Raw genomic sequence first — 13,987 nt, forward strand, 5'->3', positions numbered from 1 at the left:
GTCCTCAGGTTAAAACCTTCCGTCAAGGTGTGGCTCACATGGTTCCTCCGTACCGAGCGCCCGTAGATCCATGGGATCTTAATCTGGTTCTCGAGGTTCTGCAAGGTCCTTCCTTTAAACCTCTGGGATGTTTCCCTTTCTCTCCTTTCGTGGAAAGTAGCCTTTCTGGCAGCCATCACCTCCATCCAGCGCGCGTCGGAATTGGCGGCCCTCTCTTGCCGCTCTCCTGGTACTCTACCAGGACAAGGTAGTTCTGCGGCCTCCGCCCTCTTTCCTTCCTAAGATTGTGTCCACTTTCCACCTGAATGAGGACATTGTTCTCCCGTCCTTTTGTCCGGGTCCAGCTCACCCTCGGGAGCGGTCCTTGAACAAGCTGGACTTGGTCAGGGCGATGAATGTCTACCTAACTAGGATGACTTCTTGCGGAAGACAGATTCTTTCTTCATCATTCCAGATGGGGCGCGGAAAGGTCACCCGGCCTCCAAAGCTACTATTGCTCGCTGGATCAGATCGGCAATTTTGGAGGCCTACCGGGTCAAACAACGAGTGGTCCCTCCGGGAATTAGAACGCACTCTACCCGGGCAGTGGGTGCCTCCTAGGTGGTACGTCACAGAGCTTCCGCGCTGCAGCTTTTCGAAGCTGCAACCTGGTCATCGGTTCACACGTTTGTAAAATTCTACAAGGTCCATACCTACTCTTCGGCAGATGCCAGCCTAGGTAGAAGGATCCTGCAGGCTGCGGTAGTGAGTCCGCTGGCCTGATGGAAGTTTGTTTTTCCCACCCCAGGGACTGCTTTGGGACGTCCCATGGTCTCTGTGTCCCCCAATAAGGCGAACGAGAAAACAGGATTTTTGGGTTGCTTACCGTAAAATCTGTTTCTCGGAGCCTTCATTGGGGGACACAGCACCCTCCCATGTTCTACAACTCTTGTTATTATATTAAAAACACACATGTGACATGCACAATGTGAACAAGTCTGTTGGACCATGTTCACTCCACCCTGACTGAAACACAAACAAAAAGCACAGAATGACAAATGTGCAGAAATACCTTGCAATAAGACATAACAGTAGTCAGCAAGTGCTGATAAAAGGTAATAACAAACACAGGGTATTTAGTCGATACGTTTTTTTGCAAAAAAATGTATACCAAGCTGCCTCACCAACGTCAAGGTAACCCGTATTGAAGCAGTCCCTATCTAATGTATTTAATACCTGAACATATGAACTGTGTCTAAATGAGCAGGATTAAGACAGGCGCTTTCTGGTATGGGCACGTGATGCAAGACAGCTCCTTATGTGCATGTCACACAAGAGAGGGGTGGGGTCTCTCAAATCATGCATAAGCATGAAAAAAACTGGATTAAAAACACACATGTGACATGCACAATGTGAACAAGTCTGTTGGACCATGTTCACTCCACCCTGACTGAAACACAAACAAAAAGCACAGAATGACAAATGTGCAAAAATACCTTGCAATAAGACATAACAGTAGTCAGCAAGTGCTGATAAAAGGTAATAACAAACACAGGGTATTTAGTCGATACGTTTTTTTGCAAAAAAATGTATACCAAGCTGCCTCACCAACGTCAAGGTAACCCGTATTGAAGCAGTCCCTATCTAATGTATTTAATACCTGAACATATGAACTGTGTCTAAATGAGCAGGATTAAGACAGGCGCTTTCTGGCATGGGCACGTGATGCAAGACAGCTCCTTATGTGCATGTCACACAAGAGAGGGGTGGGGTCTCTCAAATCATGCATAAGCATGAAAAAAACTGGATTAAAAACACACATGTGACATGCACAATGTGAACAAGTCTGTTGGACCATGTTCACTCCACCCTGACTGAAACACAAACAAAAAGCACAGAATGACAAATGTGCAAAAATACCTTGCAATAAGACATAACAGTAGTCAGCAAGTGCTGATAAAAGGTAATAACAAACACAGGGTATTTAGTCGATACGTTTTTTTGCAAAAAAATGTATACCAAGCTGCCTCACCAACGTCAAGGTAACCCGTATTGAAGCAGTCCCTATCTAATGTATTTAATACCTCTCTTGTGTGACATGCACATAAGGAGCTGTCTTGCATCACGTGCCCATACCAGAAAGCGCCTGTCTTAATCCTGCTCATTTAGACACAGTTCATATGTTCAGGTATTAAATACATTAGATAGGGACTGCTTCAATACGGGTTACCTTGACGTTGGTGAGGCAGCTTGGTATACATTTTTTTGCAAAAAAACGTATCGACTAAATACCCTGTGTTTGTTATTACCTTTTATCAGCACTTGCTGACTACTGTTATGTCTTATTGCAAGATATTTTTGCACATTTGTCATTCTGTGCTTTTTGTTTGTAACTCTTGTTATTATGTTGGTTGGTTTGAGTTGTCTGTTCTGTTTTCAATCTATTCTGGTACTTCTCCTACTGCTTTCTCACTAACTGAGGAACTTCCTGCCGGTCGGTGGGGTGTACACTGCGGAGGAGGAGCTAACCTTTTTTTGTGCATAGTGTCAGCCTCCTAGTGGCAGCAGCATACACCCATTGTCTCTGTGTCCCCCAATGAAGGCTCCGAGAAACAGATTTTACGGTAAGCAACCCAAAAATCATGTTTTTATTGAGTATAATCATAATTTTATTATAATTTCTAGTGTGAAGTTTTACATTTGTGTGTTTCTATAGAAGTGTGTTTTATAGATGAATTTTAGTGATTTTTGTGATTTTACATTATGTTGATAGTTATGTGTGAATTTTTTAGTGCAATGAGCATCTACCTCACTTCCTGGGGAAGTTAGTATATAAGGAGAATGGAATGTGATGCCAGTGTAACTTTTTGCTCCTGAGGAAGTGTGCAGTGTGTACACGAAACGCGTAGAGTTTATGGAATAAAAAGGAAGTTATAATCATTGCTTGGTCATTGGATTAACTCCTTGTGAACTTTGGACTGGAACAGCGCGATCCTGAAAGCCGGATTTCTCTCCTTCCTATATATGCAATTCTAGTGACCGGCTGATTGCTGCAGTTCATCGGATCCTACCCATTTGTGCTTATGGTTGTTGTGTTTAACACAACTGAACCAGGTGAGTGGATCCATATCTGTGAAACGTTTATATCACTGGATAAGACCCTATTGTGCGCTTTTGTCTCCCCTTTTTTTTAGATTTCTCACCTTAGTCATTTGTTATTTTTTTCAAACTAGGAAGCAGATGTTGAAAGTGAGGCTGTGGTAGCAAGTGCCGCAACATCTGAAGATGAAGACAAACCTAACTGGAATAGTGATGACAGTAGTTCAAGGTAACTGAATCTTCGAATTTAAGAATCAGAATGAAGCTCTTCTGTTTTCCCAGCATCCCTTGATATCTGAAGGAAAAGGGTTTTTTTTTTTTTTTTAAATAAAGTAATTTTGGAATAGGGGGAGTCCAGATATGAATGTTTTCTCAGTATTTTTTTCTGAGTGTTTTTCCCCCGCTTTGAGGGGGAACAAAAATAAGCCACCCCTTGTAAAGGGAATCTGTCAGCAGGTTTTTGCTATGTGGTCTATGAGCAGCATGATGTGGGGGCAAAAACACAGATTTGTATTGCTTACTATGCTGGTTGCTGTAGTTTAGACAATTGCATTGGCTAGAACTGCAGCAGAATAAAGATTCTCTGAATTCTGAGTCTTGTATAACCCTAGGTAGAAAGGTGCTAATCAGTGATGGTGGCGGGGTTAAACACAGCAGCACGACTAAGTGGCGTCAGACAACTTGTACTCTAATGATGATTTCTTTATCACTTTATTGGGGGACAGGTAACCATGGGTGTATGCTGCTGTCGCTAGGAGGCCGGCACTAGGCATTAAAAGGAAAATAGCTCTTCAGCAGTATACACCCACCGACAGGCACAAAGTACCTCAGTTTAAGCTTAGTGTCTGTAGAAGGCGGACATGGATCTGTTCCCAGATCCACATTTTCCTTTTCAGGTTCCCTATGTGTTTTTATTAATATTTTCCTTTTGTCTTACAGGTTCCTTTCTCATGGGCTAACAGGGTGTAATTTCTCAACCTGGTGTCACCCACATCGCCCACTCTCGGGCCTAGAAGGCAGTGCTTAATTCCCTGTCACCTATAGGGGTGCTTCAGGGTGATTCCTGGCGGTCGGTCCTTGCCTTTTCCACACCTCACCCCTCACCTCGGAGAGGACTGGGAGGAAGACGGTGGTCACCAGCTGTGGCCTTCCCCCTTGTAACGGGTTGATGCTGTCTTCTGCACCGTCTGGAGACAGTGCAGGAAGGAGGATCCCTGATTCCAGCAACCCTCACCCACCCGAAGGCTCCTGATGTTATCCTCAATGCTATCCTCAATGCTGCAAAGGGACTGGGACTCACCGCACAGGTGTCTCTCTTTCCTTTACCTCTGTAGCTGAAGGCGTCATCCTCGGGAACACTGTCCCTTCATTTCAACAAGACAGGGCGGTGTTAGTAAAATGGAACAGCCGGCACAGCCGCCGCCATTTCTCCCATGGCCGGGCTCAGTGCTTGCGGGCTCATCCCCTTTTTGCTGGCTGTACCCCTTCCCGGTTTTCTTGTCCAGTCACCGTCGCGCGTTTGAATTGCGTGCTCTTTTTATCCAATAAGACGTCTCTTCCTCCTCTTCAGTCTGGCCACGCCCCCTGCAGTGTATGCTTTTTCGGTACATTTTTCTGCTCCTATCATGGAGCTTCTCCTTCCTGGCTGTTCATATCCCCAGCATGTCAGCCAATTGGAGGGGGGACCTTCGCTTTCACTGGCTGGAAAATCTTTCTGGCTGTTTACGCCCCTGGCGTGTCAGCCAATAGGATTTTGACTCTTACCGGCCAGCAGTCTACAGTGCATCGGACGTGCGGTGACGCAGCTAAGGCTACATCAGCTCCTGTATACCACCATATCCTGCACTCTCTGCAGACCTGTGGACGCTCTGGACACAGCCATCCACAGTTTTTTCTGCTGGTTGTCGCTGGCATCGGGTAGGCTCTGCTCTATTTATCTTGGCTCCTCCACAGCAGTATTCCCAAGGTTCGACTTATGCCTAACCCTAGAGAGGCTTCTTTCTGCTCCTCTAAGCCAACTGTGATCCTCTACCCCTGAGCCTTCTGCAAAAGAAAGTGGTCTTCATGCCAACCTTCCCCTTTCTGCCTGTCCTGCAGTCTTTCCACCATGTCTGTCCCACAGGAGCCCCTTAACGCCCGGGATGAGAGCACACCCCTCCCTCCGAAGTGGGCTTTTGCCATGTCACAGTCGATCTCCGACATGACAAAAATATCACAGTCCCTAGTCCAGGTCCTGGAGCGAGTTCCACATTTGTCTACCGCCACCAGTGCTCCGGACCCGCCGGTATCTCACCTGTCTTCCTAGACAGGCTTGTCTCTACCGGATGGTGCAGCTGGCGCCTCCCTCTGCCCCATTTTTGCCTCCACCTGGGTGGCAAAGTCCATGTCTGCTTGACAATGCTTCGTCAGGGTATCTTAGCAGCTGCCCCTCCGGATGAGCTGGCCGATTTGGCAGACCATGTTGCCCATGCCGGCAAATATCTTCTGACCGCCTCCTTGGATGCGGCCACTTATTCCACCAGGGCTACCAGGAACATCGTTTCTATATTTCGCATTCTCTGGTTGAATGCGTGGACTGCAGATCCACCGTCACAGTCCCCTCACTAGCCTTGCCTTCCAAGGCTCTAGACTTTTTGGGTCCAGACTGGATCAAATAATTTCCCATGCTTCCGGCGGGAAAAGCACCCCGCTTCCCCAGTCCAAGCCTAAACATCCTTTTAATAGGAAAAGGTTGCTTCCATTTCGCTCCTTTCGGCCCTTCTCTGCTTCAAGGACTTCCTCCCAGCAGGACCGCTCTTCCACACAAGGGGAATGGAAGAAGCCGTCTTTCAAACCAGCTCCTCACAGGCGACTAAAGGGTTGCTCTTCCAAGCCTCCAGGGTCCCGTGCCAACAGGTCCTCCTCGGCATTACTGGTCACCCCCACCCAGGAATCTCTCCAGGGTGGGATGCCAGCTTCTTTTCTTCCGGGAAGCATGGTTGTCGGTGGTCGATGCCTGGGTCAGGCATCTCAATACTTCCTATCTCAAGCCCAGGGATTCTTATAGGCCGTCTCTTCCCAACTATACACAGGAGCATTCGTACCCATTCCCCGGAACGAACGGTTTTCAGGGTTCTACTCCAATCTTTTTGTAGTCCCAAAGAAAGACGTATCGCTCCATCTGATGTTGGACCGCAAGCGATTGAACCGTCACGTTTGGATTCGTCATTTCAAGATGGAGTCCCTACTTTCGGTAATTGCCTCCATGGAACCGGGAGAATTTCTTTGCTCTGTAGACATTCAGGATGCTTATCTTCACATTCCTATTTGTGTTCAGAATCAGAAATTCCTACGATTTGCGATCCAGAAGGACCACTATCAGTTCACGCATCTTCCATTCGGCCTGGCCTCTGCCCCCAGAGTATTCACGAAGGTCATGGCAGCCGTCATGGCCAACCTTTGCTGTAAGGGGATTCTCATAATTCCTTACTTGGACAATCTTCTGATCAAGGGGCAGTCCCGCCGAGACTGCGACCAGAGTCTTTAGATCACATTGGACACTCTGGTCCATCTTGGCTGCATAGTCAACAGGAAGAAGTCCTCCCTGACCCCAGCACAGCACCTGGTCTTTCTGGGCATGAGGTTCGTCACGGTCCAAGCCCGTGTCTTCCTTCCAAATGAGAAGTTTCTTTCTCTCTACCAGGGGATCCGCACTGACCAGCTACTCTCCCCCTACGGTTCTGCATGAGAGTTCTGGGGAAGATGATTGCCGCTATAGTAACCATGCCTTTTGTCCAGTTCCATATCTGTCCTCTTCAGCTGGCTCTCTTGTCTGCTTAGGACAAGAGGACCGTCTCCCTCAATCGGCATGTGCTTCTGCCTCTCGAGGTGAGGCAGTCCCTGACCTGGTGGACTCCATCAGCATTAGTCCTGCGCGGAAAGTCCTTCCTCTCTGGTGGCAGGTCATCACCATCGACGCCAGTCTCCTCGGTTTGGCAGCTGTGTTTCTTCATCACACAGTGCAGGGCCGCTGGAACGTCCAAGAAGCGGCCCTTCCCATCAGTCTCTTTGAGATCATGGCAATTTTTTTTGCCCTTCGCCATTGGCAGCCCCTCCTCGCAGACCAGCCGGTCCACATACAGTTAGACAACGCCACTGCCGTTTATATAAACCTTCAAGGCAGGATCGCAGCAAACAGGTTATGGCAGAGGTAACAAGGATACTGTGTTGGGAGGAGCGTCACATACCCGCCATATCGGCCGTGCACATTCTGGGAGTGGAGAATTGGTCAGCTGATTTTCTGAGTCGTCAGGGTCTCGCATTGGGCGAGTGGTCTCTCAACTCTGCCGTTTTCAACCAGAAATGATAGAGATGGGGGCACACCGGACGTTGATTTGATGGCGTCTCGAATGAATCACAGGGTTCCTCACTACATAGCCAGGTCCCAAGATCCACTAGCCTTCGGTTGCGATGCTCTAGTAATCCCGTGGTCCCAATTTCAGCTGCCTTATCTTTTTCCGCTTCTCCCCTTGATTCCAAGAGTCGTGAAGAAGATAAAGGCAGAAGGGATTCCCGTAATCCTGGTAGCTCCAGACTGGCCAAGAAGGGCTTGGTACGCGGAGCTGGTGAACATGCTCATGGACGCTCCATGGAGGTTCCCAGACCGTCCAGATCTTCTCTCACAAGGCCCCCTCTTCCATCAGAGTTTAGTCTGAGTTTAAGGGCATGGCCGTTGAGGCCGCAGTCCTGAGGGAGGCTGGTTTTTCCCATCAGTTTTTTCAGACCATGATTAGGGCGATAAAACCAGCATCCTCTTGTATCTACCACAGATACTGCAATGCCTTCTTTTGTTGGTGTGAGGACAACAATTTGGATCCTATGTCCTTTTTCCTTGCTTCCATCCTGGGCTTTCTACAAGTGGGTCTTTACTCGGTACCCTTAAGTGGCAAGTTTCCGCTCTGTCAATTCTTCTCTAATGAAATCTGGCTTCTCGTTCCCAGGTAAAGATTTTTCTTCAAGGTGTCGCCCACCTGACACCTCCTTATCGTACTCCAATAGATCCATAGGATCTTAACCTTGTCCTTTAACCCTTTCCAGCGTGCTCATTTTGAATCCATTCAGTCTTCTCTCCTGCCTCCTTAGTTGCCTTTACGTCCGTCAGGAGAGTTTGAGCTAGCGGTATTGTCCTGCCGTTCTCCGTTTCTGATTCTACATGAGGACAAGGTAGTTCTCCGACCGGTTCCCTCCTTTTTACCTAAGGTGGTCTCTTCATTTCACAATAGCAAAGACATTGTCCTTCCTTCTCTGTCCCTCCCTGGTCCATCCCCTGGAGAAGTCCCTCCACAAGTTGGATCTGGTCAGCGCTATCGGAGTCTACGTTTCAAGGACTTCTTCCTTTCGCCACTCTAATCTCCTTTTTGTCATCTCTGAAAGTCGTCGTAAGGGGTTCCCAGCTTTTGAGGCCACTATTGCCCGTTGGATTCATGTGGCAATATTGGAGGCATACTACGTTCAGGACAAACAGCCTCCTCCGGCGGTAAAGGCTCACACCACTCGGGAGGTGAGGGCTTCCTGGGTAGTTTGTCACCATGCCTTCGTTTTACGGATTTGTAAGGCCGCGACCTGGTCATCTCTGCACACCTTTGCGAGGTTTAACAGGGTTCATACCCATGCCTCGTCTGATGCAGACCTGGGAAGGAAGGTGCTGCAGGCGGCGGTTACGCACCGGCCGACCTAAGCCTGTTTTCTTTGCATTCTTTCTGTTCCCACCCTTGGGACTGCTTTGGGATATCACATGGTTACCTGTGTACCCAAATGAAGCGATAGAGAGGGATTTTTGTTACTCACCGTAAAATCTTTCTTGGAGCATTCATTGGGGGTCACAGCACCCTCCTTAACTGTTTGTACCTCTATTGGGTCTACGTGCCTTTGTTGTTGGGTTGGTACATATGTTGAGTTTTTGCTTGCTTCTCTTACTACTTTAACACGATCTGATGTCCTTTTGCCTGTTGGTGGGTGTATACTGCTGAGGAGCTATTTTCATTTTTTTTTTTACCTAGTGTCAGCCTCCTAGTGACATCGGAATACACCCATGGTTACCTGTGTCCCCCAGTGAAGGGTCCAAGAAAGAGATTTTACAGTGAGGACCAAAAATCCCTCTTTTTACCTGATAAAATACTGATTTTTATTGACACTATAGAACACAGCCTAGTAAGTGACACATCGCTGAAATTAGGGTCTCTGCATCTTCATCATGCTGCGTGCAAATTAAAAATCACAAACCTGCTGACAGATTCTATTTAAAGCGAACCTGTCGGGAGGATTATGCTCAGTAAACTACAGGCATTGTCAGGTTGGTGCTGTTAAACTGATAAAAATTATACCTTCGTTGATGAAATCAGTCTTGTGGTTTATTTTCAGTTAATGAGATTCTTGTGTTTTGGGGTGGCCTTTGGGGAGGGGGGTGGTCTTTATGTATTGCTCTGCTTAGATATTCATCATTATGGGCTCATGAAAGGTCACTGATCCTTCAGTGACCTTGCCTCTATTTTACATACTGCATAGAATATTGTGTAGGGAAAAAAAAATTAACATTCATCACTCTGGCACTGTAGCATGATACAGTGGCTAATATGCATATATTCATTTATGTTTTAGTCCTATAGTATTGTGGGGAGAAAAAAATATAAGTCTTCATCAAAATTGCGGTGCCTGCGTAGTAGCATCTATCGGCAAAACTGATAAATGCCACTGCGCAGGCGTCATTTTAATGGAGGAAAATAAAATTAGCTTAATCAAAATGGTAGATGCTACTGTGCAGGCGCTGTAGCCAATTTGATGAATATACATGTATTTGTTTTCTCCCCACAATATTATAACAAACTAAAATGAATATATGTATATTAGCCATTGTCTCAGAGCATGTGTCTGCATGATGAATGTTAATTTTTTTTAACCCACCATTGTATATATAGTATGTAAAATAGGGGGCTGATCACTAAGGGTTCAGTGACCGGTCATAAGCCCTACAAAAGAATATGTAAGCAGAGAACCACATAAGACCCCCTGCACAGGCCGCCCCAAAGCACGAGCATATCAATAACTGAAAACTACAAATACAGATTAAACAACAACCATAAGACAGATTTCATCAACCAAGCTATCATTTTAATCAGAATAGCGGCGCCGACCTGACACTGTCTAGTTTACTGAGCACAATCCTGCTGACAGGTTTCCTTTAAGAAAATAGTTATAACTCTCAGAATAAAGCAAGGCAAAAATAATTTTTTCTATAAAAAGTTTGTGTAAAAGCACCAAAACCTAAAACAAAGATATAAATTGGGCATCACTGTAATTGTACTGACCTGAAGAATAAAGCTGCCTTATCAATTTTTCCACACACGGAACGGTATAAAAAAAGCAAATCTTGAATTGCTGTTTTTTTGTTCATTCTACCTCCCAAAAATCAGAATAGAAAGTGATAAAAAAAAAAAAAGTAATTGTCCTGAAAATGGTACTAATAAAAACGTCAGTTCGTCCCGCAAAAAACAAGCCCTAACATGGCTCTGTCTGCCGAAATATGTTAACCCCTTCATGACCCAGCCTATTTTGACCTTAATGACCTGGCCATTTTTTGCAATTCTGACCAATGTCCCTTTATGAGGTAATAACTCACGAACGCTTCAACGCATCCTAGCGATTCCGAGATTGTTTTTTCGTGACATATTGGGCTTCATGATAGTGGTATATTTAGGTCGATAATTTTTGCGTTTATTTGTGAAAAAAATGGAAATTTGGCGAAAATTTTGCAATTTTCAAATTTTGAATTTTTATTCTGTTAAACCAGAGAGTTATGTGACACAAAATAGTTAATAAATAACATTTCCCACATGTCTACTTTACATCAGCACAATTTTGTAAACAACATTTTTTTCCGTTAGGAAGTTATAAGGGTTAAAAGTTGACCAGCAATTTCTCATTTTTACAACAAAATTTACAAAACCATTTTTTTTAGGGACCACCTCACATTTGAAGTCACTTTGAGGGGTCTATATGGTAGAAAATACCCAAAAGTGTCACCATTCTAAAAACTGCACCCCTCAAGCTACTCAAAACTACAGTCAAGAAGATTATTAACCCTTCAGGTGCTTCACAGGAACTAAAGCAACATGGAATGAAAAAATGGACATTTTAATTTTTCCAACCAAAATTTTATTTTAGCATCAGTTTTTTCATTTTCACATGGGTAACAGGATAAAATGTATCCTAAAATTTGTTGGGCAATTTCTCCTGAGTACACTGATACCTCATATGTGGTCATAAACCACTGTTTGGGCGCACGGCAGGGCTCAGAAGGCAAGGAGCGCCATTTTACTTTTTGAATGTAAAATATGCTTGAATGTTTAGCGGTTGCCATGTCTTGTTTTAAGAGTACCTGTGTGCCTAAACATTGGAGCTCCCCCACAAGTGAGCCCATTTTGGAAACTAGACCCTCCAAGGAACTTATCTAGATGCATAGTATGCACTTTGAACCCCCAGGTGCTTCACAAATTGATCTGTAAAAAAAAAAAGTACTTTTTTTTTTTTTCACAAAAATTTTATTTGGCCTCAGTTTTTTCATTTTCACATGGGCAACAGGATAAAATGGATCCTAAAATTTGTTGGGCAATTTCTCCTGAGTACATCAATATCTCATATGTGGTCATAAACCACTGTTTGGGCGCACCGCAAGGCCCGGAAGGGAAGGAGCGCCATGTGACTTTTTGATTGGAAAATTAGCTCCAATCGTTAGCGGACACCATGTCGCATTTGGAGAGCCCCTGTGTGCCTAAACATTGGAGCTCCCCCACAAGTGACCCCATTTTGGAAACTAGACCCCCGAAGGAACTTATCTAGATGTGTGGTGAGCACTTTGAACCCCCAAGTGCTTCACAGAAGTTTATAACGCAGAGCAGTGAAAATTAAAAATTAATTTTTTTTCCTCAAAAATGATTTTTTAGCCCGCTATTTTTTATTTTCCCAAGGGTAACAGGATAAATTGGACCCCAAAAGTTGTTGTCCAGTTTGTCCTGAGTACACTGGTACCCCATATGTGGGGGAAAACCACTGTTTGAGTGCACGGCATGACTCAGAAGGGAAGGAGCGTCATTTGACTTTTTGAATGGAAAATTAGCTCCAATCGTTAGCGGACACCATGTTGTGTTTGCAGAGCCCCTGTGTGCGTAAACTTTGGAGCTCCCCCACAAATGACCCCATTTTGGAAACTAGACCCCCTAAGGAACTTATCTAGATGCATAGTGAGCACTTTGAACCCCCAGGTGCTACACAGAAGTTTATAACGCAGAGCCGTTAAAATAAAAATATTTTTTTTCCCTCAAAAAATAAATTTTTAGCCTGCTATTTTTTATTTTCACAAAGGTAACAGGATAAATTGGACCCCAAAAGTTGTTGTCCAGCTTGTCCTGAGTACGCTGGTACCACATATGTGGGGGGGACCACTGTTTGGGCACACGTTGGGGCTCGGAAGGGAAGTAGTGACGCTTTGAAATGAAGACTTGATGGAATGGTCTGTGGGCGTCATGCTACATTTGCAGAGCCCCTGATGTACCTAAACAGTGGAAACCCCCCACAAGTGACCCTATTTTGGAAACTAGACCCCCCAAGGAACTTATCTAGATGTGTGGTGAGCACGTTGAACCCCCAAGTGCTTCACAGAAGATTATAACGCAGAGCTGTGAAAATAAAAAAAATATTTTTTTTCCTCAAAAAGTGATTTTTAGCCCACTATTTTTTATTTTCACAAGGGTAACAGGATAAATTGGACCCCAAAAGTTGTTGTCCAGTTTGTCCTGAGTACGCTGGTACCCCATATATGGGGGGGACCACTGTTCGGGGACACGTTGGGGCTCGGAATGGAAGTAGTGACGTTTTGAAATGCCGACTTGATGGAATGGTCTGTGGGCGTCATGTTACGTTTGCAGAGCCCCTGATGTACCTAAACAGTGGAAACCCCCCACAAGTGACCCCATTTTGGAAACTAGACCCCCCAAGGAACTTATCTAGATGTGTGGTGAGCACGTTGAACCCCCAAGTGCTTCACAGAAGTTTATAACGCAGAACCGTGAAAATAAAAAATCTTTTTTTTCCACAAAAATAATTATTTTAGCCCCCATTTTTTTATTTTCCCAAGGGTAACAGGAGAAATTAGACCCCCAAAGTTGTTGTGCAATTTTTCCTGAGTACCCTGATACCCCATAAGTGGGGGTACACCACTGTTTGGGCACACGTCGGGGCTCGAAATGGAGGGAGCACCGTTTGACTTTTTGAATGCAAAATTGGCTGGAATAAATGGTGGCTCCATGTCGCGTTTGGAGAGCCCCTGACGTGCCTAAACAGTGGAAACCCCTCAATTCTATCTCCAACCCTAACGCCAACACACCCCTAACCCTAATCCCAACCCTAATCATAACCCTAACCACAACCCTAATCCCAACACAGCCCTAACGAAATCCCAACTCTAACCCTAACCACAAGCCTAACCGTAATCCCAATTCCAACCCTAACCCTAAATTCAACCCTAACCCTAAATTCAACCCTAACCCTAAATTCAACCCTAACCCTTAGTCCAACCCTAACCCTTAGTCCAACCCTAACCCTTAGTCCAACCCTAACCCTTAGTCCAACCCTAACCCTTAGTCCAACCCTAACCCTTAGTCCAACCCTAACCCTTAGTCCAACCCTAACCCTTAGTCCAACCCTAACCCTTAGTCCAACCCTAACCCTTAGTCCAACCCTAACCCTTAGTCCAACCCTAACCCTTAGTCCAACCCTAACCCTTAGTCCAACCCTAACCCTTAGTCCAACCCTAACCCTTAGTCCAACCCTAACCCTTAGTCCAACCCTAACCCTTAGTCCAACCCTAACCCTTAGT

At 45.4% G+C, this 13,987-nt stretch overlaps 1 protein-coding gene across 2 annotated transcripts in view; it reads left to right on the plus strand.

Annotated features, from left to right (window-relative positions):
- The window catches only part of PHIP (PHIP subunit of CUL4-Ring ligase complex), a 412,470-nt gene that overhangs the window by 228,495 nt on the left and 169,988 nt on the right, over positions 1 to 13,987 (plus strand). For both annotated transcript variants that reach the window (XM_073589700.1, XM_073589702.1), the window contains exon 22: positions 3,213 to 3,307. In XM_073589700.1, coding sequence (XP_073445801.1) covers positions 3,213 to 3,307 — 95 coding nt within the window. The remainder of the gene's footprint in view (positions 1 to 3,212; positions 3,308 to 13,987) is intronic.

This window comes from Dendrobates tinctorius, unplaced genomic scaffold (assembly GCF_039654945.1).
Source record: "Dendrobates tinctorius isolate UK_male_01 unplaced genomic scaffold, ASM3965494v1 ptg000111l, whole genome shotgun sequence".
In the NCBI taxonomy this organism is placed as follows: Eukaryota; Metazoa; Chordata; class Amphibia; order Anura; family Dendrobatidae; genus Dendrobates; species Dendrobates tinctorius.